The sequence below is a fragment of the Heloderma suspectum genome, chromosome 13, assembly GCF_057233095.1.
Source record: "Heloderma suspectum isolate Gila_16-S chromosome 13, 16-S_ref, whole genome shotgun sequence".
Lineage (NCBI taxonomy): Eukaryota > Metazoa > Chordata > Lepidosauria > Squamata > Helodermatidae > Heloderma > Heloderma suspectum.
This window is the reverse complement of record NC_139470.1, coordinates 7,617,719-7,639,896: the sequence shown is the minus strand read 5'-3', so window position 1 is coordinate 7,639,896 and position 22,178 is coordinate 7,617,719. Positions and strand designations below refer to the sequence as shown.

Below are 22,178 nucleotides of genomic sequence, written 5' to 3'. Positions count from 1 at the left end.
CAGCTGACGGAGATTCCTCCCACCAGCATTCCTAGCTTAGATAGCAGTCCTGGGAGTGACAGAGCGCGGGAAGCAGACTTGGTGGACGTGCGATGCCGACGCAGAGAGCGTCGCCAAATGGAGGGCGCAGAAAGGAGCTGTAGTACCTGGTTGGTGCGCAAACAACGGCTGCGCCCAGAGGATCCAAGGGAAAGGGGGAGGGACTCTCCCTAGTCCTTAAGTTCAGGGGTCTGCCAGTAATTCCCTTTCAAACGGGGACCAGCTGTTCCAACGTAGGGCATAGGTACTCTGCTGCTCATATCTAGTTGCTAACGGTAGAGTTGTTAAGTTGTAAAAGAGGAATAAAGCTTTGAAAGGAATTCCTTTGTCTGTGTCTGGACATGGCTACTTGATTAGACTGAGAGAGGCCTCCAAGGAGCCCTTGACAGGTGGGCAGAAAAGCAAAGGGGTGAGTTCCTCTGAGGACAAGGAGTGTTTGCTTTTGTACGCCAAACGGCTTACTGTGTGTGGGGGGGGGGGGAGAGGGAGACAGAGCGCATGCATGAGCATGACTCCAGTTTAATTCATGTAGGTGCGGGGGGGAGCATGTCTCATTTACTGGAAGCTTGGATTAATAACTCAGAAGGCTCACAAAGTTCTTTGGGGAGCATCTAATTATTATATATGGTAACTGAAATACAGTTTAAGAGGCACTGCAGAAATAGACTCCAGCAGCCCTCTGGGGAATGGTGCACTGGGGATACGAAGAGATTTTTAAAGACTTAGTCAGGGTTGGCTTTAGATGTACATAGCTAGAATGTTGAACCCACTGCTGATCTATGCTTGCCCACCTTTGTGTGTCTGTGTTGGAGGGGGAACAAAAATAGGAGCTTCCAAACTTGGGTTGAGCCTTGACATAACCAGTTTTTTCTGTTTCCAGTGTAAGCCAGCTGTGCAGAGCACTGACGGGTTGGCCTCTGTGGCAGTAACGAAGGCACGCCCATTCCACACCACTCTGAACCATTCTTAAAATGTTATTTAAAAAGGGAATTTTACCTGGATAAACATGCCGGGGCCTGTGATGGGGAGAGAATGTTGCCAATCGGTGCTCTGTTTTAATGGGGTTATTCTAATAATCTTTATCAACATTATACTGCATGCTTCAGTATTGTGATAATTTTTGTATCGTTGGACATCTTGAATCTTTGGTAGAAGTAAGGTGGCATATTAAAAAAAATGGCTCTGAATATAAAGCTGTTGTATGCAAAACCCACCTTGGATTACAACATATGCCAATGATGTAGTCTTTGCTTGTCATTACAGAATGTGAGGCTAGATCCCAACGGCATGGCATTCAACTTGTGGAAAGACATCCCAGTGCCATTCTTCATGTCCATCTATTTCTTTGAGGTGGTGAATTCAAAGGAAGTTCTAAGTGGAGCCAAGCCAGTGGTGAACCAGCGGGGTCCTTACGTGTACAGGTTTGAGCTTTTCCAATCCAGCTTAATCTGTCATATAACTTTCTTTAAAAGCTGCGGTAGATAGAAAGGGGTGCAAGCTGTAGTGGCATAGCCCATTGGAAAAGTCTTCTCAAACTACGATGAAACAGATGAGAGTGCAACTGAGCTCTTGCACAGATGTGAAACTGAGCTCTTGCACAGCTCCTGTTAGCTTCAGTAGTGCTTACAAAGCATGCACAATAATTGCAGTGAAATGGGCTGTCTGGGATCTTTTCAAAAGCAACTCGATTCCTACAAGCTATTGCATTCATGTCCTACTTGTAGCTTTTCGATGCTTTTCACAATTTTCTTTTTATCAGCCTGAATAGTTTGGCAAACTGCCCGACACAGTTCTCAACCCTAACTCTAGATTATTTATGAACAAAATCATGGGGCTGTTGGCCCAGTCTTCTGGGCCTCACTGACTCTTGTGAATTGAGCATGGGACCTAGAACACTACCAAAGCTCCTCTTGGGCTCCCCATTACTGGAGACGATTTGTAGTGATGGGCAAGCTTACCTTTTAGGAATATTTGCTTGCCATGACTGAATTGAGCTTCCAAGCTCAGAATACAGCTTGAAAACCACTGCAGGAGATCAACGGAGGGGGTCATTGATGAAGGACTTTCTAGGATGGAGTAGTACTCAAAATTCTTTGCATAAAAATGTCTGCATGCATGCATTCGTTTTTCCTAGCGGGTTTAGCTGTCGGCATAATGCCTGGCCTGTTCTCGGCATGTACATTTTGCCTTTCTGATGCCTTAATGTACTTGCGGGTTTTGAATGTCTGTATTGTCACAAAGGAAGTAGGCACAGCAAAAGCTTCTTAGCCCAAATGTCTTTGTTTTCTCCCTTGCCCAAGATTAGGCGGAAAGCCAACAGACTCTTATCCCTCTTTCTGCTTAGGCTGAAAGCAACTGGACTTACATGGCACATAGCATGGAGGGTTATCTGCTGAGCTGCCTCGCTCGCTCCCCACCCTCAGATCCCCCGCATAGGGTTGCCAGCTTCCTTTTCTCTCGGAGGCTGCTTTTCCCTCTTAACAAATCATGGTACTGCTGATGGCAGGTTTTTCAGCTTCACAGTGGGAAGGTGGGCAGGGATTCTCTCGGGTCACTCCTTGCCCCGCAGCTATTAAAAGCATACGCTGCTCTGTCGAGAAGGAACTGGCAATCCCCAATGGCAGAGGTTCCATGTGCTCACGTGGAACCCTAGCGCCCACCTCGCCGGTTTCAAGGCAGGGAGAAGGCTTGCGCGTGCACCCAAAGGATGGCACACGGCCACCACTCCCCTCCATGGAAACGAACGGGCAGCCCGCGTGTCGAAGAGCACGGAAAGCATTGAAGCGTCGGCTCAGGAGTCGCTCAGTCAGCCCTGCGAGGGACGTGTCGCTGCCGTATTCCGCGCTGGCTCATTTATCTTTTGCCTGGGTCTGGGCAAGTATGGAAATGCAATTAATCCATCAGTCAACCCAAGTTGCCGTCTTAAACGGCTCCTTTTGCCCACCCACGAGTGTTCTGGCCTTACCTGCTTGTAGGAATGGGAACGAGACGTTCAGGAGCTGCTGCAGCAGCTGTATCTTTGATACGAAACGAACGTGCTGCTGCTGTGCTTGCGTGAACATAGGGGCCGATGCACTCCCGCTTAGGGGCTGGATGAGCTCGATCGGCTGATCTCGGAAGCCAAGCAGGGTCAGTCCTGGGTAGTGCGTGGATGGGGGACTGCCTGGGAATCAGGCTTCCTGCCCTGAGCAGGGGGCTGGACTCGACGGTCTTGTAGGCCCCTTCCAACCCTATGATTCTATGAGCTGGAACTATTAGGCTGGAAGAAAAGCAGGGTTTATCTGTGCCAACCCTGGAGGAACATCATGAAACAAGTGCTGCAGTGAAACAGTCCCATAAACCTCCTTACACTAATTGCAGGAGACTAATATGAATAAACGTTGAACGACTCTGAACAGGGTTAAGAAAACCAAATCCTACAATGTATTATAATTACACTATCCGGTTGCTTCTCTTTTTCTTTACTAAGACACTTTAATGGTAAAGAAAGGGTGGGCTGGATTTCAGCTCCCATCAGCTTTATCCAGCATAGCCAGGGATGATGAGAGCTGAGAGTCCAACAACATCTAGATGGCCACCCCTGCTCTAAAGTTAGGGTGATTGGATTTTAAGACTGCAATCCTATGTGCACTTTCCTGGGAGTAAACCCCACTGAATACCGTAGGACTTGCTTCGGTATAGGCATAAGAACATAAGAAGAGCCCTGCTGGATCAGACCTAGGGTCCGTCTAGTCTAGCATTCTGTTCACACAATGGCTGACCAGCTGCCGACCAGGAAGCCAGTAGCAGGGCATGAGCACAATAGCACCCTCCCGCCCATGTTCCCCAGCAACTGGTGTACATAGGCTCACTGCCTCTGGTACTGGAGGTAGCACACAGCCATCAGAACTAGTAGCCATGGATGGCCTTTCCCTCCAGGAATTTGTCCAAGCCCCTTTTAGAGCCATCCAAATTGGTGGCCATCACCACATCCTGTGAGAGCGAACTCCATAGTTGTCAGGGTGGAAACTGAGCCAATAGAGCCCCAGAGCAATTCTCATTCTGAGGAGGAACAGCAATCCGTGGGAGAGGAGCTCGCTCATCTCTCACAAGCACAGCAGCTGGCAGAGATTCTTCCTGCCAGCATTCCTGGGAGAGAGAGCGACCCTGGCAGTGAGAGAGCGCTGGAGGGGGGCTTGCTGGACGCTCAGCACACACGCAGGGAGCGACGACAGATGGAGGGCGCGGAAAGGAGATGTAGCGCTCGTTTGGCGCGCAAACAATGGTCACGTCCCGAGGACCCAAGGGAAAGAGGGAGGATCTCTCCCTAGCCCATAAGTTCAGGGTCTTCCCTTGGTTCTCCTTGAAACGCGGACCAGCTGCCTTACCTGGAGCTTAGGCTACTCTGCTATGTTTCCCCAGTGCTGTTTCTTGCTTTGGTGCTAGCAACTAGTATTCTGAAAGAGTCATAAAGTAATAAAGGAGTAAAGTCTCAGAAAGAATTCCTCGTCATCTGTGTCCTGAGTTGGCTATTGGTGGGGACTGCAAGGGGCAGCTAGGGCACTCCTGACAGTAGTTTAACTCTGCGCTGTGTGAAGAAGCCCTTCCTTTGATCTGTCCTGAATCTCCCACCAATCAGCTTCATGGGATGACCCCACTGGGTTCTAGTATTTTGAGAGAGGGAGTAAAATGTCTCCCTATCCACTTCCTCCACACCAGGCATAATTTTGTACACCTCCATCATGTCTCCCCTTACGCTCCTTTTTTCCAAGCTATACAATCCCATCTCTCACAGGGGAGATGCTCCAGCCCCTGGATCATTTTGGTTGCCCTTTTCTGCACCAAGGCATGCTGTAAAGTGCCTATAGTTTCTCACTGCTGCAGAGGATCTTGTTGCTTTGGGCTAAAGCCAGCACGCTCTATTTCCTCTAACCCAGACATCCCTGGCATGGAGCCTTTCAGATGTTTTGGACTGTAGCTTCCAGGATTCCTGGCTACTGGGCATGTTGGCAGGGGCAGCTGTGAGTTGGAAATCCAGAACACTTGGGAAGCACCCAGTGGGGAAGACTCTTGATGCCCACACAGGGCTGGGTGGGGAGGGAGGGAGTGTCTACCGCCATAAAAATTAAATCAACCCCACCCATGACAGGAGTGATCTCCATCTAGGGAGGTGGTGGGCTCTCCCACACTGGAGGCATTCAAGGTGAAGCTGGACATCCACCTGTCAGGCATGCTTTGACTTAGATTCCTGCATTGAGCAGGGGGTTGGACTCGATGGATTTATAGGCCCCTTCCAACCCTACTATTCTTTGATTCTATGAAATCAACCCCACCCATGACAGGAGTGATCTCCTCATGTGAGCAGTGTAATATTGGAGGGACTCCTTCGTGTAAGACTTTTTCCCAGCCTCCAGCAGCTCGGCCGTGCAAGTTCATGGCTCTGATGTTACATAAGAGCAGGCCGCTTGCAACCACAGTTTCTAGATGAAAGCCTCCCTCCTTCGGCAGATATTTGGAACCGATTCTGTTGTGTTGGCTGCCGTGCAGGCAGCTGGTCAGCTGACCAGTTTTTCAAAGCTTTGCTGGCTGTTCCCAGGCTTCTACTCGAGTTCAAGCATCTTCAACTCCTCCTGCTGCAGGTCTTCCAACTCCAATTTGACACAGGAAGGTCAGGAATGTGGGGGTGGCTGCATGCACGCTGACATCCCCCTCTCCACTTTTAGCCCTTCCATGAACAGGGGAGATCTAGATATGTATATATTATATAATGTATATCCCAGGCCCAGCTCAAAGTGCTGGTATTAACGTTCAAAGCCCTGGCTTGGGGCCAGGTTATCTGAAGGATCGTCTCCTCCCATATGTGCCTGCCCAGACCCTAAGATCATCTTCAGCGGTCCGTATTTGGGAGCCCTTGCCAAAGGAAGTGAGGCAGGTGGCTACCATGAAGAGGGCCTTTTCTGCTGTGGCACCTCAGTTGTGGAATGAGCTTCCCAGAGAGGCTCACCTGGTGCCTACATTGCGCTCTTTTCGGCGCCAGGTGAAGATCTGTTTATTTTCCCAGGCATTTTAGCCATTGGCAATTTAATTGTTTTAAATATGTTATCATATTTTAAATCTCTGCGTTGCTGCTAGGTTTTATTGCGGTTCGCACTTTTATATTGTAGTTTTAAGGGTTTACATTCTATATTGTATTTTATGATGAATTTTGTGGCTTTAATTGTTGTGAACCTCCCAGAGAGCTTTGGCTATTGGGCGGTATAGAACTGTAATTAATTAATATCTTGCTTCCTAGTACATCAAGGGCACTTTTGGTTGATTAAAAGGTTGGTTTTTGTTTTTAAATGAACTGATCTAACCAGTGAATTGATTCAGCAGCCTGGTGCCTTCCAGATGTTTTGGACTTCAAGTCCTATCAGCCCCAGCGAGTATTACCCATGGTCAGGACAGCTGGGAATTGTAGTCCAAATCATTTGGAGGGTACCAGGCTGGGGAAGGATGGATTAAAATGTTGCAGCCTGATTTAGGTCTCGATCTGCAAAGTGCTGACTTAGTCTGGGTATGTCTCTCTTTCAGGGAGCACAGAAGAAAAGAAAACATAACTTTCCACGACAACGACACACTCTCCTTCTTGGAGTATCGGCAGTTCCACTTCCAGCCAGAGATGTCAAATGGGTCAGAATCGGATTATGTTGTTGTACCAAATTTCCTGGTAATGGTAAGTAAACTCGTAACTCCTGTGAGAATTAGACTGCCATCCTAAAGCCACTTACCTGGGAGCAAGCCCTGTTGAACTCAGTGGGATCTGCTTCGGAGTAGACATAAGATTGCACTGTTTGTTCAGTTCAATGGATTTTATATATCTGGGTCTCTACATGTGCTAATCTGAGGGGGCGGGGCGGGACAAGAAAAGTACACAATGCAACTATAGGATTCTGATTCCCTGAATACATGCTTTCCATCTTCTTAAAAAACAACCATCACCCAAGCTTCTAGTCCTTATGATTGAGAAGAGATGCTTGAAAGTATGTGGGCAGTTCAGAACTACATATTGAATTGATTTCTTACTTGTTAATGGCTGCAGGACTTTTGATAGCCCAATGCTGGAGAACAGCAGAAATGTCATACACTGCATATTGGGAAATCAGTTTTTGGCCATTGATCGCAGGCTTAAAGTATAACTTATTTTCTGACGGTTAGAGTGGTTAAAATTTAGATCCATTGGCTTCTAAGTGCTCTTCTGCTTGTACAAGGGGGCATCTTTTGCTGACCCCCCCCTCCATCTACAGCCTCCCTATATCATTCCTAAAGGCTCCCCAGGAATGGATTTTGGTGGGGTCGTGGGGAGCAGCAAATGGATGGAAGGAGTGAGACTGCCCCATTCTTTGAACAGAGTTGTGTTCTATTTACAGAAGGAAAGCTGGGATCCAAGACACGAAAAGGGGCATACTTGAGAGATCTTTTTTTTTTAATTACTGGGTTTAATTGGATTCATTTGAGGAGATTTTGAAGTAGTGATGTTCTCCGTTAGCAAGTTTAACTATATGCTAATAATATGTAGGACTGTATGTATCCCACGTGACTGCTAACGTAAATTACATTATGCTAGCTAAGTGATACAACATTACAAAATCTATTAGAGAAACAAAATATTGGTGTAACTAAACAATTAAAAAGGCCTTTACACCAAATAATCATATTTACAGTTAACTGCAATAGGATTTAGGGCTTTAGCATGAATTTTTGAAGCTGCTAAGGCAAAAAGCACAACCTCTTGGGTGATAGGACTATCTTGATCTGAGAACAACTAGCATGTATTTCTTAAGACACATTCAGGTTGTAACTCATATATAACATCCCCAATAAATGTTGAGTATGGTAATGCATATAAAGGACACCCATAGATAGTGTATCAGATCTTCAAATTTTTGAGGATTCACAAATACAGAGTCATTGGTCATGAGGGGTCTTGTAGTATCTGCCGCCAAATGCTGGCCTTGGCATCATTTGGAATGGTAAAGATGTAAAAGCTTGTCTAATTCTGAGAAAGGTCAGATCTACCAGATAAGAGGCTCTCAAATGGTTACTTTGATAAAATCCAAAAAACTTGAAAATGCAGAAGACAAAATGGCCTGCCAGCCCAAGATAATGTTCTGATAAAAAATCTATTTCCCCAGTACTCTCTTAGAAAATGAAACAAAGAGATCCTCAGAAATGGAGAACAAACAATGAGTGTGATTTCTTAATGAAGAGAATTAATCAAGAAAGAGAGAGAGAAACAGGATGTAAATGGATCCAGTCTACAGATAATCCCAACAATACAATTATCACTTAAAATATATTTTAATATGCCAGTGAAACTCTGTAACAGATTGGAACTCATAATACACCGTCTTTCTTTCTTTCTTTCTTTCTTTCTTTCTTTCTTTCTTTCTTTCCTTTTTTATTGGTGTATCTTGAGGACAATTCCCAACCACTTTTCAGACTTGTCAAGCAAGGCTTTTAATGTCTAATCCTGAAAACTTTAGACACTTTAATTTAACTTCATTATGAAAAGGCAGCACAGAACAAGCAAAAAGCACATGTGGGGTAGAAATGCCAGGCGTAGAGATTCTGTTACCCTTTCATCTACTTCAGCCTTCCCCGACTTGGGCCCCTCCCGATATGTTGGCCTACAATTCCCAGCATTCCATTAGCCATGCTGGCTGGGAAAGCTGGGAGTTGCCATTCAACACATCTGGAAGGCTTCTGGTTGGGGAAGGCTAATATATTTGAATTTGCTGGGACGGGAGTCCACCAGCTCGTGCGGACTTCCATGCATGCTTCCCAAAACTGAGCTCCACTTACTAGTTTATGATGTAATAACCCGTCCTCTATTCTGCCTTGCCTGCCCCTGCCTTCCTTCTTTCTGGTTTTGTTTCCCTCCATTCCCGCCCCGCCCCGCCCCTCCCAAAGGGAGCCTCGGTGATGTTTGAGGATATGCCTTTCGCTGTGAAGCTGACTGTCAGCAGCGCTTTCACCTACTTCAAGCAGAGGGCTTTCATGAACCGCACAGTCGGAGAGATCCTGTGGGGGTATGAGGACCCCCTCATCGCCTTCCTGAACACCATCAAGCCCAGCTTGTTTCCAGTCAAAGGGAAATTTGGTTTATTTGCTGATGTAAGTAAAACGTCTGGGGAGAATTGGTGAGAAGTAAGTAGTGGAGGAGCTTGAGAAATGTGGCAGAAACCAGAAGAGGATGGGTAGGGCAAGTACGTCCCAGTTGGTTCCATGGCAATCTTTGTGCTTCCACTGGAACAAGGGGGAGGCAGAGGATGCTCGCTTATACCAGGTCAGATTATTTGTTCCTCTTGCCCAGTATTGTCTAAATAATACAGCCCTCCACAGCCTGGTGCCCTCTACGGTGCCCATGAACCTCAGGCACCATGGCCATTGGCTTGGGGAAAAGGCTGGTCTACTCTGATGGGCCTTGTCTGTCCAGGGTCTCAGGCAGAGAATGGTCTTTCCCCGTCACCTGGATCCCATCCCATTCCTTGGACTGAACCCATGATGTTCTGCATGCCAAGCAGATATTCTAACATTGAGCGACGGATCCTCCTTGGGGAGGAGGAACACAACTGGATTTCATTTCACTTTTTCTTGTTTAACATAAAGGGAAGGTTGTTCCACACCTCCCACTAGAGAGGAAAACAACTTCCATATGCTGCCTTTCGCATCCGACCCAGGCCGTTTAACTCAGGGTGTCGAACCTCTTTCAGCCAAAGGGCCAAGTTTAGTTTTGGAGAAGGTCTCGGGGGCCACATTCCAGTTGTGGGCGGGGCAGAGGCAAAGGGGCAGGCCCAAAATACCACCATGTTTTAGTTTGAAGTTCTTACTGCCAGTAACTGAGCTTTAGGGGAGACATTTCAACCTTTTATGATGGGGGGGCGGGAATGCAGAAAAGCTGGGAAACCACCAAATGATTGGCAGTTGGTGGGAAGGGGGTGGGGCCAAGAGAAGAGAGCACGGTCTTCTTGGGAACCCCGGAGGGTCAGATTTGGTCCTCAGGTAGGCCCAACTTGGCTCACGGGCCTAAGGCTCAACACCCCTGGTTTAACTAAATGACTCGATAATCTACTAGCTGAAGCGATCCACTTCAGTTTGCCCCAAAGTAGGGACAGCTTATCTAGGCCAGAGCAAAGGCTTTGCATGCACAAATCATCTCCAGTGAGCATTTGGAGAAGGGCTTCTCCTAACTATAGCTGCTTCTCCTGGCATCCAAGATGAGCTGTGGTGGCAGCAATGAGAGCATTCGTTCAACATTCAGTCTGACGCTAGCTCAAACAGAATTGGACCACTGGTCCATCAGGCTTAGCATTGCCTATTCAGATCGATAACATCTCCTGAAGGTCTAATGCAGGGATGGGTTCCCCACCCAGCCGACTGGGTTTCCCAGCCCTGCCTCTTCTCCCTGGCCCAAGGGAAACCTTCTGTCAGAAATGGATCGTCCTTCCCCTTCGCAATAAGCCCCACAAGGAGATAAAACTTCAGGCTAATATTTATTTTGCTAGAGACTAGCCTTTCTACAACTGCAGATTCAAGGAAGTTCTCAGACTACCTCAGGCCCTAAACAACTACTCTGCAATCTCTAATCAGGGGAAACGAACCAGAGGGTAGTGAAGTTGCTGACAGTTCGAGCATGAACCTCACAGCCAAACTTGCTTTGTAGTGATGCCACTCCCTTAGGGTTGCTCCCTCTGATTTTGGCTTCCAAGAGTGGCTGTCCTAGCTGAACATCTGAGCCCTGCCCCTAACTTTTCCCGCTTTACTTTGCAACATGCCCTAGTGTCTTCAAGTCACACCCCTCTTCCTCCTCCGCCTCCTGAGAAACTTGAGTTCTGGTGAGTGGGGGCAGGGACTCAGCCTGGGCCATCTGTTTGTCAAGGCCTTTGGAGAAATCACTCTCAGCATCTTGGCTCTCTAGGGAAGGTCCTTCCCCCAGGCTGTGATCTAGCTTTTCCAGCTCTGATTCAGAATCAGAGCTATCATACATCTCAAGGGGCTTGGACTCATCCCTGGCACCTGCTTTTATCTCTGATCACTGATGTCAGGGGAGGGCTTTGGGGAAAGGGGTGGGACTTCAGGATGGAGGGGCTTTCCCCTGACACCATCTGGCCCTGGGAGATGTCCTGGGAGGCAACCACAAAAAGTAGTGATGGCCGCCACTTTGGATGGCTTTAAAAGGGGATTGGACAAATTCATGGAGGATAAAGCTTTAAACAGCTACTAATCCTGATGGATATAAGCTACCTCCAGTATTGGAGGAAGTTTGCCTGTGTACACCTGTTGCTGGGGAACATGGGTGGGAGGGTGCTATTGCACTCCTGTCCTGCTTATGGGTTTCCCACGGGCATCTGGTTGGCACTGTGTGAACAGAATGCTGGACTGGATAGATCCAGCGGCACTCCTCTTGTGTTCTTAATCTAGCTCCCAAGGCCGGAAGGCTTCCCCACCCCTGGCCTGCAGTCTAGGGATGTACGAAATGTACTTTCCACGGATTATGTTTATGGTGGGGGGGGAGGCGTTCTGTCCCTCCCGCCGGAATCCTCGACCGGGGGGGGAGGCGATCCATTCCTCCCCCCCGGAATCCTCGAACGGCCGGCTGTGCTCTGCGGCAGCTCTGCAGAGCAGCTGGCCAGGCCTAGGCCAGAGCCGTCCACAGCCGGATTTCTGGCTGCAGAGGGCTCTGGGTAAAAAAACAAAAAACCATGCACGCAAATGGTGGCGGCTACAGCTGCTGCCATTTGCATTCCTTATTTTTGGTCATCTTAGTCTACGTAAATATTTACGTAGACTAAGACGGCGAAAATAAGGGGAACGCAAATAGCGCCCGCTACGCTATTTGCATTCCCCTTTATTTTCACCGTAATAGTCTACGTAAATATTTATGTAGACTAAGACGGCCAAAAATAAGGAATGCAAATGGCGGCGGCCGTAGCCGCCGCCATTTGCGTACGCGGGTGTTTTTTTTTTTAACCCAGCCGTGATAGGCTACGTAAATCTTTACGTAGCCTATCACGTCTCTGTAAAAAAAAAAAAACACCTCCAGACTGCAAATGGCCGCCGCCCAGAACATCCGCCCCAGGGGTGGCGGGGGGGTGGCAGGCCGTTCCTCCACAGATTTCGGGGGGCCGAATGTACTGGCATTCAGCCTCACCGAGATCCATGGTGGAATTCTCTGACATCCCTACTGAAGTCAGGAATTTTCCCAGTAAGACCTACCTAAGGCTGTCCCCACCCTGCCCAACCTTGGGTCCCCTTGGGTTCGTGTACAATAAGCACGTATTCTGCCTGACCTGCTCCTCTCTTCACTGCAGTTGAACAACTCCGATAACGGGCTGTTCACGGTGCACAGGGGCATGGATGACATCTCCAAAGTCCATATGGTGGACAGCTGGAATGGCTTAAAAGAGGTGAGAACAAACCTCTCTCTCTCTGAAGGTGAGAAGAATAAAGCGCTTCTCCAGATCTTTGTGCACAGACTTCCGTCGATTACGTTCTTGCTTCATATTAAGCCACCGTTATCTCCTGCTCCATGAACGTGTGTGCAGTGTGTCTTGCAAAAGAGTTCATAGAATCATAGAATAGTAGGGCTGGTAGGGGCCTACAAGGCCATTGAGTCCAACCCCCCGCTCAATGCAGGAATCCAAGTGAGAGCATCCCTGACAAATGGCTGTCCAGCCTCGTCATGAAGGCCTCCAGTATGAGAGAGCCCACCACCTCCCCAGGTAATTGGTTCTATTGTCATATTGCTGTGACAGTCAGGAAGTTTTTCCTGATGTTCAGCCGGAATCTGGCTTCCTGTAACTTGAGCCCATTATTCCGTGTCCTGCACTCTGGGGTGATCAAGAAGAGATCCTGGCCTTCTTCTCTGTGACAACCTTTCAAGTACTTGAAGAGTGCTATCATATCTCCCCTCAGTCTTCCCTTCTCAAGGCTAAACATGCCCCGTTCTTTCAGTCTCTCCTCATAGGGCTTTGTTTCCAGTCCCCTGATCATCTTCGTTGCCCTCCTCTGAACCCTCTCCAGTTTGTCTGCATCCTTCTTAAAGTGTGGTGCCCAGAACTGGACACAGTACTCCAGATGAGGCCTAACCAGTGCTGAGTAGAGGGGAACGAGTACTTCCCGGGATTTGGAAGCGATGCTTCTATGAATGCAGCCCAAAAGAGCATTTGCCTTTTTGGCAGCCACATCACATTGTTGGCTCATATTCAGCTTGTGATCGACAACAATTCCAAGATCCTTCTCAATTGTAGTGTTGTTGAGCCACGTATCCCCCATCTTGTAACTGTGCATTTGGTTTCTTTTTCCTAGGTGCAGAACTTGGCATTTGTCCCTATTAAATGTCATTCTGTTGTTTTCTGCCCAGCGCTCCAGTCTATCCAGATCACTTTGAATTTTGTTTCTGTCTTCCAAAGTATTAGCTATCCCTCCCAATTTTGTGTCATCTGCAAATTTGATCAGCATTCCCTGCACCTCCTCCTCCAAGTCATTAATACAAATGTTGAAGAGCACTGGGCCCAGGACTGAGCCCTGCGGTACCCCACTCGTTACCTCTCCCCAGTTTGAGAAGGTCCCATTGATAAGCACTCTTGGAGGCTGATTCTGTAGCCAACTGTGGATCCATCGGATCGTTGTTTCATCTAGCCCACTTTGAGCTAGTTTGCTCATCAGGATATCATGGGGCACTTTGTCGAAAGCTTTGCTGAAGTCGAGGTATATGATGTCTACAGCATTCCCACGGTCTACAAGGGAGGTTACTTGATCAAAAAATGAGATCAGATTTGTCTGGCAGGACTTGTTTTTGACAAATCCATGTTGGCTTTGAGTAATCACGGCATTGTTGTCAAGGTGCTTCCAGATGGATTGCTTTATCATCTGCTCCAGAATTTTCCCAGGGATTGATTTCAGACTGACTGGTCTGTAGTTCCCAGGTTCCTCCTTTTTACCCTTTTTGGAGATAGGGACAACGTTAGCCCTCCTCCAGTCATCTGGCACTTCCCCCGTCCTCCATGATTTCTCAAAGAGAATAGACAGCGGTTCTGAGAGTTCTTCTGCCAGTTCCTTTATGACTCTAGGATGCAGTTCATCTGGCCCTGGAGATTTGAACTCATTCAAAGTAATGAGGTGTTCCTTGACCATATGCCTGTCGATCTCAAGCTGCAATCCTGCCCCTTCAGCCTGTACTTCACCTTTGCCAGGGGGGTCATAGACCCTCTTTTGGGAGAAGACTGAGCCAAAGTAGGAATTGAGCACCTCTGCCTTTTCTTTGTCATCTGTTATCGTTTTGCCATCCTTATTTAATAGCTGAACCACCATTTCTTTCCTCTGCCTTTTACTATGCACGTAGCTGAAGAAAGCCTTTTTGTTGTTTTTAGCATCCCTTGCTAACCTCAGCTCATTCTCAGCTTTAGCCTTCCTGACGCCATCCCTGCAATTCTGTGCTACCTGCCTGTACTCTTCCTTTGTTACTTGGCCTTCTTTCCACTTCCTATATGTGTCCTTTTTTGTTTTCAGGTCATCCCTAAGCTTTTTGTGAAGCCGCATTGGCTTCTTCTGTTGTCTTCCACCTTTTCTTCTTGTTGGAATTGCTTGTGATTGTGCCTTGAGAATTTCCTTTTTTAAAAGCTCCCACCCATCTTGGACTCCTTTTCTCGCTAGCATCACTTGCCATGGGACCTTACTGATCATTGTTCTGAGTTTATGAAAATCAGCTTTCCTAAAATCCAGGGTACGTGTTTGACTACACTCGGCTTTTGCTTCCCTTAGAACCAAGAACTCAAGTTTTTGCTCTCCCATCAAAATAGGCAGGGCCTAAGTGCCTGAGTGCCCCATGTCTGAAACTTAAAATTCTCCACGGAGGGGTCTCAAATTCTGCACTGCAAAAACGTCAAGTTCGTCAGCCGGTATAAGCCTTCAGACAACGCGGACCTGCATTTTTATTTTTTTTTTACAAACGGGGCTGCGACACTTACAGCGCAATCCTGCACATGTCTGCACGGAAGTAAGCCACACTGAATTCGGTGAGACTTACTCCAGGATTACAGAGGGAGAATTTGTACCAGGAACAGTAGATAAGGTTATCTCGGGGCTCAGGGGAGCGTGGGTTGCCGGACCAGCCTGGTTTCTGTATCTTGGTGTTGCATTTCTTCCCTAGGTGCCCTACTGGAGGTCTGAACGATGCAACATGATCAACGGGACCAGTGGGGAGCTGTGGCCCCCGTTTATGACCCCTTCCTCACCTTTGGAGTTCTACAGCCCTGATGCTTGCAGGTAAGCATGGCAGAATCCTTGCCTTTGCACAACTCCGCCTCTTAACTGGAACCACGTTGCTCTTTGATCCAGCTTTTCTTTCCAGATCCTCATGGAGTGTAGCATAGTGACGAAGATGAAATCGGACTTGTTGACTGATTTACTTCCCTCAAGCAAGTCTTGAGTGCGGTAGAGCATCTTCCCGCTCATATTCCCCAGTGTTTTGCCAAATTGGCCGTGGTTCTTTTAGGACATTCTGAAACAATAAGCACAGTGATGGGGGAAGACAAAGAAGAGGTTTATTTGACAAGAAAGCAGGCTAGTATAGCAAGAAAACAGCCATGAGACAGAATAGTAAGAAAGCAATCCAATACAGAATAAAGAGAGCAAGGAGAAATGGCGAACAAGACTGCGCATACAAAGCAAGGCTCAGCCACTGGGAGTCTCTTTCAGCAGTGGGCATACCCCGAGGCTTGGCAACTCTTCCCATCCAGGTCTCTGTAGAGACTCATCGTGCTGAAATTCCGTAGGGAGTTATACATTGTTGAGGTCATGAGATAATGACACCCGTGGCCTTGGTTATGCAATAATCTTGACAGATAAGTCTGTATTGGCCAAGGCCAAAGTAGAAAGCAGTGTGATCATCTCCCTGAATTCCCCAAACAGGTGGTTACCTTTGGGACTCTCCTCCAGGCACATACTATCCTGGACAGATAACCAAGCGGGTGGCTAACCTTGAAGAGAAACCTTGCAGACCATTTAGGGTGACAGGAACCCAAAGGAGGTTCAGGCATAGAAGGAACAATTGCTGTACACCAACTAAGCTCTTCAATATACCATTTTATTTATTTATTTATTTGTTTATTTTCTTAATCGCCCATCTGGCTGGTCACCCAGCCACTCTGGGCAATGTACAACCATAAAAAAACAGTAAAATTAAACATTGAAACATCCTGTTCTAAAAATACCCTAACCCACCCCAAATGCCTGCCTGAACAACCAAGTTTTCAATGCATGGAGGAAGCTCATTAAAGAGGGGGCATGGCGGAGTTCTCTAGGGAGGGAGTTCCACAGAGTGGGGGCCACCACAGAGAAGGCCTTCTCCGTCATCCTCACCAGCCTAGCTGTCCTAGCTGATGGGACAGAGAGAAGGCCATCCAAGGCTGATCTTGCTGAGCGGCCTATCTGGTGTTGCTGGAGGCGCTCCTTGAGATAGGCTGGGCTGGAACCATATAGGGTTTTAAAGGTCAAAGCCAACATCTTGAATTTGGCCTGGAAAACAACTGGTAGCCAGTGCAACTCCTTCAGCACCGGAGTGATGTGATCCTTGTCTTCTACTAACTTCCACGACCACCCAGCAACTGATATTCAGAGGCATACTTCCTGGAGGTGACATATAGCCATTGTGACTTGTAGCATTATCTTCCATGAATTGGGCTAATCCCCTTTTAAAGCAGTCCAAGTTGGTAGCCATCACCACCTCTTGTGGCAGTGAGTTCCACAGTTTAACGACATGCTGTGAGAGGAATCCTTCCTTTTGTCTATCCTGAATCTCCCACCATTCAGCTTCGTTGATGGAGGGCATGAAGGCAGTGCCCCTCCTGTGCTGTTGTGCATGCCATACACACCCTGCCCGTAAACTGCAAAGTCAAGCTGCCTCTAAACAAGGAGGTTCTGTTTTGCTGTCGTGGGACAAACAGGCCACTGATAAACCACCTCGTCCTCCAAGAATTAGTCTAATTGCCCTTTTACAGCCAGTGTGGTGTGGTGGTTGGGCTGGGACTTGGGAGATCCAGGTTCCAGTCTCCACTCGACCATGAAGCCCCTTGGGTGACTACATCACAGGGTTGTTGTGAGAATAAAAATGGAGCGGAGGAGGACTGTGGAAGCTGGGTTGGGTTCCTTGCAAGAGGGAAAGAGGTGGGATATAAATGTAATAATAATAAAAAATCTAAGCCAGGGGCAGCGAGTTCCATAGATTGTATCGTGAGTAGAAGTCCTTTCTCTTGCCCGTGCTGAGTCTATTGCCCATCAACTGGGTTGGATGACCCTGAATTCTAGTATTATAGTCTAAAAAACTTTTCATTGTATAAACAACCAAAGCAAAACAAAAAAGAAACATTTTACAAGAGTAATAATAATAAACAAGTTAGTTTTTAACAGTATATCTCTAATAGCGTTCTTTTCAGAAATTGATGAATTAATTAGTTCTTTAAAAAAGATTATGATAATACCTTAAATTGGCTATATTCACTATCTTCCTTTCATTAAAAAAAACCCAGAAAAAGTAAAATTTGGGAACAAATCCAGTAATCACTGGATTCAGAACACAGAAGAACCATGTTGTGGTCTTGGAAGCAAGAAATTCTTTTCACAGTAATTAAGAAATGGGGCCCAATGTATTATAAAACTGTCCTGTTGCCATTTTGAATTCTAGTAGTGTGCGGGGGGGGGGGGTCTCTCTCTCCACACCATGCACACCAATTCTATCAACCTCTGTCATGCCCCCCCCCAGTCCTCTTTTGTCATAAACTAAAAAGCCCCAAATATGCTAGCCATTCCTTGGACTGGATATACTCCGACTGCTTAGTGGTTTTGGCAGTTCGCTTCCTGCACCTTTTCCCAGCTCACTATGCTGTTGTTGTGCTGAGGTGGTCATTTAGGCAACCTGTTCTAATCTCAACATGGCTGTGGAACCATTGGGTTGTCTTGCCCATGCCATGCTCTGTCCATGCCTTGGTTTCTCTGTAAGACAGGGGCATTTAACCTCTTTCAACTTGAGGGCTGAATTCCATTTCGAAGAAGCTCTTGGGGCAGCGGGAGGCACACTCCGTTGGCCTGCAGGGCCAAAGGCAGAAGAGGCATGGCCAAAAATACCGGAATATTGTAGCTAAATGCCAGATGCTAAGCCTTGGGAGAGGTGTTTCAGCCTTTCAGAAGGTGGGGGGCGGGGACGACACAAAATGTCAGGAATGAATCTGAGCATGTGGAGATGTCTGGCAGCTCATATTCGGAATCAGAATGAGAACAGCCAGAACAGGGGGAGGCACCCCCCCCTAGTGAGCCCAGATATGGCGAGACTTTCTTCCCAAGACCTTGACACACAGATGGCCCAGCCTGAACAGCTCCCCCATTCCTCCACCACGAGAACTCAAGTTTCAGAGGAGGGCAAGGGGCGTGACTTGAGGGACGCTAGGGTCCAAGTGGGAGAAGTGAGGGGCAGGGCTCAGACGCTCCGCCAGGTTGGCCATTCATGGAAGCCAACGCAGGAGGGAGCCACCCTAAGTGAGGGGCATCCCTGTGAAGCAAGTCTGGCCAAGACGTTCTTGCCCAGACTGCTGGCAACTCCTCTAACTTCCACTTTGCCTCCTCTATTGATATCCGTAGATGTGTGGGTGAGCTGTTTCATTGCAGTCTGAGAGTTTCCTAGAATCTGCATTTGTAAAGAAGCAAGTCCTTAACTGATAAAGTGGGGAGCCTGAAGCTTTGTTTCCTGGATGTTGATTGCAAAGCAGGAGGCTGAAGGAAGGTGACACAAAAGGGGATGGGGCCAGGGATGTGGCCCTCTTAGGCTTTTTAGCTGGGGGAAGGGGTGACTGAGAACAGCAAAGGGAATACAGTATTGAACCAAGGGCAATGGGAAAAGCAGCAGTTTAGCAGAGGGACTTGGGTGTGTTCAAGGACGTTCAAACTCTGCTCGTGCTTGGGTGACCTGTGTCTCTTGAAATCTCTGTTTCAGATCCATGAATCTAGACTTCGTTCAGTCTGGAGTTTACCAAGGCATACCTACGTACCGGTATTATGCTCCGAAGACCTTGTTTGCCAACGGGACAGACTATGCACCCAATGAAGGCTTCTGCCCATGCCGGCAGTCCGGGATCCAGAACATCAGCTCCTGTCGATTAAGTATGCCTCCTCAACATTTTGCTTTAGTTGGAAGGCGTAACAGGTCCTGAAGGAGAGGCTGGGTTTTGAATGGGTATTGTTGGCCTGGCCATTCCCCTTTGGGGTGAACTGGTGGCGTTCGGTGGAGGCCGATCTCCCTTCTTTTGCCGTGGTGTTTTGCCACGGAGCTTTGATACTGTAGGTCAGCCTCGCCCCCGCTGGGTCCTTTGGACTACAATGCCCAGCATTTCTGACCAGCACTGGAAGGCACCAGTTTAGTTGCCTGTGAAGCTGCGTTACGCTGAGTCAGATTGTCAGCCCGTTTAGCCCAGCCTTGTCTGTGCCAACTGGGCTTGGTCAGATGTGTTTCCCGGCTCTCCAGCACTAGCTTCTTTGATTAGATGGTCAGATGTGGCCAGATGTGTGACATCTTGGTCAGATGTGTTGGTCACATGTGACATCTTGATCACATGTGACATCTTGGTCAGATGTGTTTCCCGGCTCTCCAGCACTAGCTTCTTTGAACTCGAACCTGGAAAACTGTGTGTTTAGCGCAACGGCTCTATGCCCAGAGTATGGCCACTTCCCCAAGCCTGTAATCTGGAATTTTACCACCCACGTGGTCTTGACGCTTCTGTTCTCATAATCTTTCATGGGAAGAAAGTGTTGGGGTTGTCTTCTGGGATGGCGTAATGTTTGGAGCAGCTGATTAGGCTTCGTTTCATGGGGCAGAGGGAGCGACCGCAGCTCAGTGGCAGAGCCCCTGCTTTGCATGCAGAAGGTTCCAAGGTCAATCCCAGGTAGGGCTAGGAAAGACCCTTGCCTGAGACCCCGGAGAGCTGCTGCTGGTCAGTGCCGATACTACTGGGCTGGATGGACCAAGGGTTGATGTAAGGCAGCATCCCACGTTCTGTCAGCCGCCTGTGTTCACACACGCCCCGCCAGTGCGGTATAGTCAGAGTGTTGACCTTCGACTGGGGAGACCTCGCTTCAAAGCGCGCCGGGTGACCTTGAGCCAGCCACCATCTCTCAGCCTCTGACCTAACTCGGGGGCTTGTTACGAGGATAAAATGGGGTGGGGGAAGCCACATATGCTGTCCTGAGCAACTCGAGGGGGGCAGAGGATATGAATGTATGCAAGACATAAATGTTATGCAAAGACAGGAAAGACAGTTTTCTGCAATATTAACTTGCTGGTTAAGGTTGTTTTTTTTTAGAAAAGTAAGGTTTATAGTCCTTATTGTGAGACACATTTGAAAGTACATGGGCAATCTCGGTGAAATCTCAGAAGCCGGTGGGGTTGCCAAATAAGATTTCCAGTGGTGAAGAGGGCCAGGCTCCACCATACTCCATGGCTCCTTTGCCCCTCTTCCTGGCTAGCAGAAGGAAAATAAATATTTTAACTTTGCAAAATTCATGCAGGTTGCCTAATCTGGCACTCTCTCTCTTTTTTCTTTTTAGTGTAGCTCTTGGGTTAACTTCTTGCAGGTTGTACGCAAGACATAAATGTCTGCCCTGCATTCATTGGTAGCTCCCCGTTCACAGCCTCTGTGGAAAAATCTGTTCATATCACCAGTTATTCAGCTTCCCCTGTGTTGACCTCCAGAATCAGGTTAAGTCTTTTTCAAGCTGGGCAGGCTCAGCAGCTGCATTGGGTGCAAAATGGTTAACAGACATGTAACCTCTGTAGAGATTTCTGACGGCAACCTGCAGCGGATTCACAGCCCCACTGACTTCGGAGCCACCAGCCTCCACTGACCAGTAGTGTGGACCCGGCTTCCAGTTGGCTTTGCAGTTTCATGACAGATGTATAGCTGAGCAAATGGGACACTGGGGGACGCTTGTAATGTTGTTGAGCCAAGTGAGAAGGATCTCGGAATTGTTGTAGCTCACAAGCTGAATATGAGCCAACAGTGTGATGCAAAAAAAAAAAAAATGCAAATGCTATTTTGGGCTGCATTAATAGAAGTTTAGCTTGCAAATCATGTGAAGTGCTAGTTCTCCTCTACTCAGCACTGGCTAGGGCTCCTCCGGAGTCCTGTGTCCAGTTCTGGGCACCACATTTTAAGAAGTATGCAGACAAGCTGGAGAGGGTTCAGAGGAAGGCAACAAAGATGATCAGGGAACTCGAAACAAAGCCCTATGAGGAGAGACTGAAAGAACTGGGCATGTTTAGCCTTGAGAAGAGAAGACTGAGGGGAGATAGGATAGCGCTCTTCAAGTACTTGAAAGGCTGTCCCAGAGAGGAAGGCCAGGATCTCTTCTCAATCATCCCAGAGTGCAGGACACAGAATAATGGGCTCAAGTTACAGGAAGCCAGATTCCGGCTGAGTATCAGGAAAAGCTTCCTGGCTGTTGGAGCAGTACGACAATGGAACCCATTCCCTAGGGAGGTGGTGGGCTCTCCCACACTGGAGGCATTCAAGATGAAGCTGGATAGCCATCTGTCAGGGATGCTTTGACTTAGATTCCTGCATTGAGCAGGGGGTTGGACTTGATGGTCTCATAGGCTCTTTCCAACCCAGCTATTCTATGATTCATTTATTGAGTCTTGGGCCTTGCTCATATTTCAAGCAAACTGCCTATCTTCAAGCAGACAACCATTGCATATACAGTTAATTCATTTATACATTTCTTTCCTTTCCCATGAAAGACAAAGAAAGCAGCTCCTAGGACTGGGACTGGGAGGTGTTTTTGACATCACGTGGGTGCTAGCCAGTCAGTGCTGTCAGTAGCTAGCTTTTGTTTCAGACTTACAGAACCATCCTCACCCCTGCCACAGAGCTCAACCCTTGGGAGGAAAAGCTACATTATATATTGAATATACTGAAAGCATTTCCAAATAGGCCCCACTGTTGTGTAAATGTTATGTCTGTCTTTGCTCCCCAAAAAATTATTTGTGGCCCATTCTAGTACAAACAAGGTGGTTAAGACATATCTTTTGTCACAGAAGAAGTTGTTTATAGTGTTGTCATCTTGCATGTCAG

At 47.7% G+C, this 22,178-nt stretch overlaps 1 protein-coding gene across 1 annotated transcript in view; it reads left to right on the top strand.

The window, feature by feature from the left end:
• SCARB1 (scavenger receptor class B member 1) overlaps positions 1-22,178 on the top strand; it is a 68,823-nt gene that overhangs the window by 13,249 nt on the left and 33,396 nt on the right. Inside the window, exons 2-7 of the mRNA XM_084819697.1 lie at positions 1,303-1,460; positions 6,592-6,733; positions 8,971-9,174; positions 12,372-12,467; positions 15,212-15,327; positions 19,046-19,212. Coding sequence (XP_084675823.1) covers positions 1,303-1,460; positions 6,592-6,733; positions 8,971-9,174; positions 12,372-12,467; positions 15,212-15,327; positions 19,046-19,212 — 883 coding nt within the window. The remainder of the gene's footprint in view (positions 1-1,302; positions 1,461-6,591; positions 6,734-8,970; positions 9,175-12,371; positions 12,468-15,211; positions 15,328-19,045; positions 19,213-22,178) is intronic.